The sequence below is a fragment of the Papilio polytes genome, unplaced genomic scaffold, assembly GCF_000836215.1.
Source record: "Papilio polytes unplaced genomic scaffold, Ppol_1.0 DF823824.1, whole genome shotgun sequence".
NCBI classification, from domain to species: Eukaryota; Metazoa; Arthropoda; class Insecta; order Lepidoptera; family Papilionidae; genus Papilio; species Papilio polytes.
Genome location: NW_013525380.1, coordinates 237953 through 241211, shown reverse-complemented (window position 1 = coordinate 241211; position 3259 = coordinate 237953). Strand labels below are relative to the sequence as shown.

The 3259-nt window shown below is 32.2% G+C and overlaps 1 protein-coding gene across 1 annotated transcript in view; it reads left to right on the top strand.

Moving 5' to 3' along the window:
* The window catches only part of LOC106103288, a 16065-nt gene extending 14754 nt beyond the window's left edge, over nt 1-1311 (top strand). Inside the window, exons 10-11 of the mRNA XM_013283017.1 lie at nt 353-490; nt 1187-1311. Of these exons, the coding sequence (XP_013138471.1) occupies nt 353-490; nt 1187-1302 (254 nt within the window). The 3' untranslated portion in view covers nt 1303-1311. The remainder of the gene's footprint in view (nt 1-352; nt 491-1186) is intronic.
* The last annotated feature ends 1948 nt before the right edge of the window (nt 1312-3259 follow it).

Here is a 3259-nt window from a genome sequence, read left to right as displayed (position 1 = left end):
TTCACGCCTGTTTTCTGTGTGGTCGTGGTATTACACCGGGCGAGCCGGCCCATTCGTGCAAAGATGTAAAAGCGGGCTCTACCACTGTTAATATATAGACCCTTGATAACTTAAAACCTCTATAACTTCAAATATTTTGTGTTTCCCTTGGACTTTAACTTATCGAGGTCCTAGTGTATTAAGAAACACTAATAGTAATTCCACTACTTTTATATGCTTCCATTTCTATCCGACAAATCATTACTGTACTGTAGACGGGCAAAGATTAAAAAATACGATATTTTCGTGTCTCTCTTAACTTATATAGCTGACCATCACCACCAAGAATGCAACTATACTTTTATCTCTACAGGATTTGCGTTAGGTTCCCTACTAGGCGGGCAGTTATATGCCCGACTAGGCGGGCGCGGTGCATTCCGTACTCTGGCTATCGCTGCCACTATAGCTGCATTCACACACGGCGCTTTATCTATTAAAAAGAAACCTACAAGTAAGTACCTTTAATATACTATTATAATAAAGCGTAAACACACTTTGTGACGTAAGATGTCAGCAATTACAGCATATTTTTCAATTATTCTTTCTTTAATAAAAAGCCCTACACTTACGTCATGCTTTAGGCTATATATTTTCACACCATTAAACTAAGGGGGTAAATATTTTGGATAAAAACCCTAATGTGGAAAAGAGACCATAAGTTGCTGTCAACATCAAGGAAGCAAGATTGACAAGTTTTGTCATGTCATGTCATTTTGACATTTGCAATTGACAATTTGACACATGTAAACAATATAATAATTTAATGCTTATAAAATCGTACGGGAACAGCTAGTACTAATATAATAAAGCGTAAACACACTTTGTGGCGTAAGATGTCAGCAATTACAGCATGTTTTTGAATTATTATTTCTTTAATGATAAGCCCTGCACTTAAGATACGCTATAGGCTATATATTTTCACGCTATTAAACTTAGGGAGTAAATAAATTGGAAAAAATGACATGCAGGAAAGACACACTATAAGCCAATAGCAAAGAAGTAAACCATGGTTATTTAAATTCTCAGATTATTGTTGTGAACGGCTGGTAATTTGTGAAAGGATGTATGGATGTTAGTTACCTATCTCCAAAACAGATTTCGATAAAATTTGGTGATTTGCAAGACGCAAAATATTTTTTCTCCACAGAAAAAACACAGGAATTACCAAAGGAAGAGGATGAGAAAATGTTACCAACACTTAATACATCTATATATAAAGAAACCACGTTACCTTTGTCTGATGTCGGACAAAGTGACAGGTGACAAGTGACATAAAACTAGAGAGATTGAAAGATACATAGAAGAGGCATAATTGGCACTTCACTTGAAACTTTTACGGGCTTGTTCCGTTTACCCTAAATTTACCTAACCAGTAAGGCAACACGAAATTTTTACCGTTTTGGTAACTGGTAGGATGCGTATACTTTTATAATTTCCGGGACATCTATTACTATTATTAAGAAAAATATTACTATTCCTTCAAATTAAAAAAAGTGGCTGTGTTTTGTCCGCCACAGTGAAATTGGCCCTGTGGTTTCAGACAAAGCAGTTTGTTTGGTATCCGGATACTTGCATTTTAGTTCCCGGAGGCCCAACTGTACGTTTGTCGCCTTATAGTATGAAAAAAATGGATTCCAGGACTTAAAACATAAAAATCGCGACCAAACGTAAAATGTCAATTAGATCGATATTAAATTGCGCTATTTGGTGTTGAAATCGATATTTGATCGTTTTAACATGGGATTGAAGGTTTGAAACTAGCAAAGTAGTGGGTACCTAGCAAAAAACTTGACTGGTTACGAAAACGGATAAAAATTCTTGTTACCTAACTGGTTAGGTAAATTTAGGGTAAACGGAATAAGCCCTTTTACGTGACGTAACGCCATCTATTGATACATCCTCAAAACCAATCAATATAATTGTGTTTAGAATTAATTGCCAATAGATGTCATTGTTTATTAAAATATTTATGTTACTTCTTACTAATATTATAAATGCGAAAGTTTGGATGGATGTTTGTTAGAGTATAGCCTAAACGGCTGAATGGATTTCGATGAAATTTGGTATAGATGTAGAGGATAATCTGGAAGAATATATAGGCTACTCACTTTTTGTTTTTTTAGTTCCACGTCGCGTGCGAAAACTAGTTTAAAAAAAATGGATTTTAAATTTTAGACTTGACTCTAGGCTGTTTTATATCTGTGCCAAATTTCAATAAGATATGTTGAACCGTTGCAGAATGATCGAGTAAACATTAAAAAACTAAATTAATGGATCCCACAGGAACCGTAACTATTCCCGGGATAAAAAGTAGCCTATGTGTTCTTCCAGACTATGCTCTAAACCTGTGCCAAATTTCATGGAGATCCGTTCAGCCGTTTAGGCTACAAACTAACAAACATCCATCCAAATTTTTGCATTTATAATATTAGTAAGATTCTAGTTTTTCTTATTATTTGTGTTTACATTATTAATAGTAAATTGTGAATAAAACCTACACGAAATGGATTTTATATTAAATCTAGCGAAATATATTTATTTGGATAAATAAACATTAGCTACATTATGTAGATTCTTTAAATATAAAAACGGAATTATTTTTCCCCTAAGTACAAATTTATTAGTCGATAGTTTTGTGTTATAGTCCGACTAACCAAAGTTGATACTTGAGAGCTCAATTTTATAATATTTTTTTTATTATTGACCATTTTAATATATTCAAGTTATTTTTAAAAGATATTTAAACTCATGGTTGTATGTATTTCTTTATATCTGTATACATTTTTGTATTATGAATAAGTACATTTTACGTACATTTTTTTTAATAATTGATTCGATATTTTTTTTAATTACGATGGATTTTGTAATAATTATTATTAATGTACTAATTGGATATTTTTATGGTAAATATTGTGCCATTGGAAGCTAGTTTTATGGTGGATTACTAATAGACTTCTAGAAAAAAAATGCTTTTACAAACTATGAGAGATTGTTAACGGTCCCTATGTAAACTGATGCAACTGAAAAATTTAAATTTTACACGAGAAAATTCAAATATTTTTATCTTAAACTCGTATAATTTAGTGATGATTTTTGTTACTAACGCTTGTATACGTTCAGTTTTAACTAAACAAACTGAACGAATTTTAACAGTTCAGTTCAATAGTTATTTTATTCACATAAGTTATAGCAATTCGATTATTGAGTTAAAACTGAACGT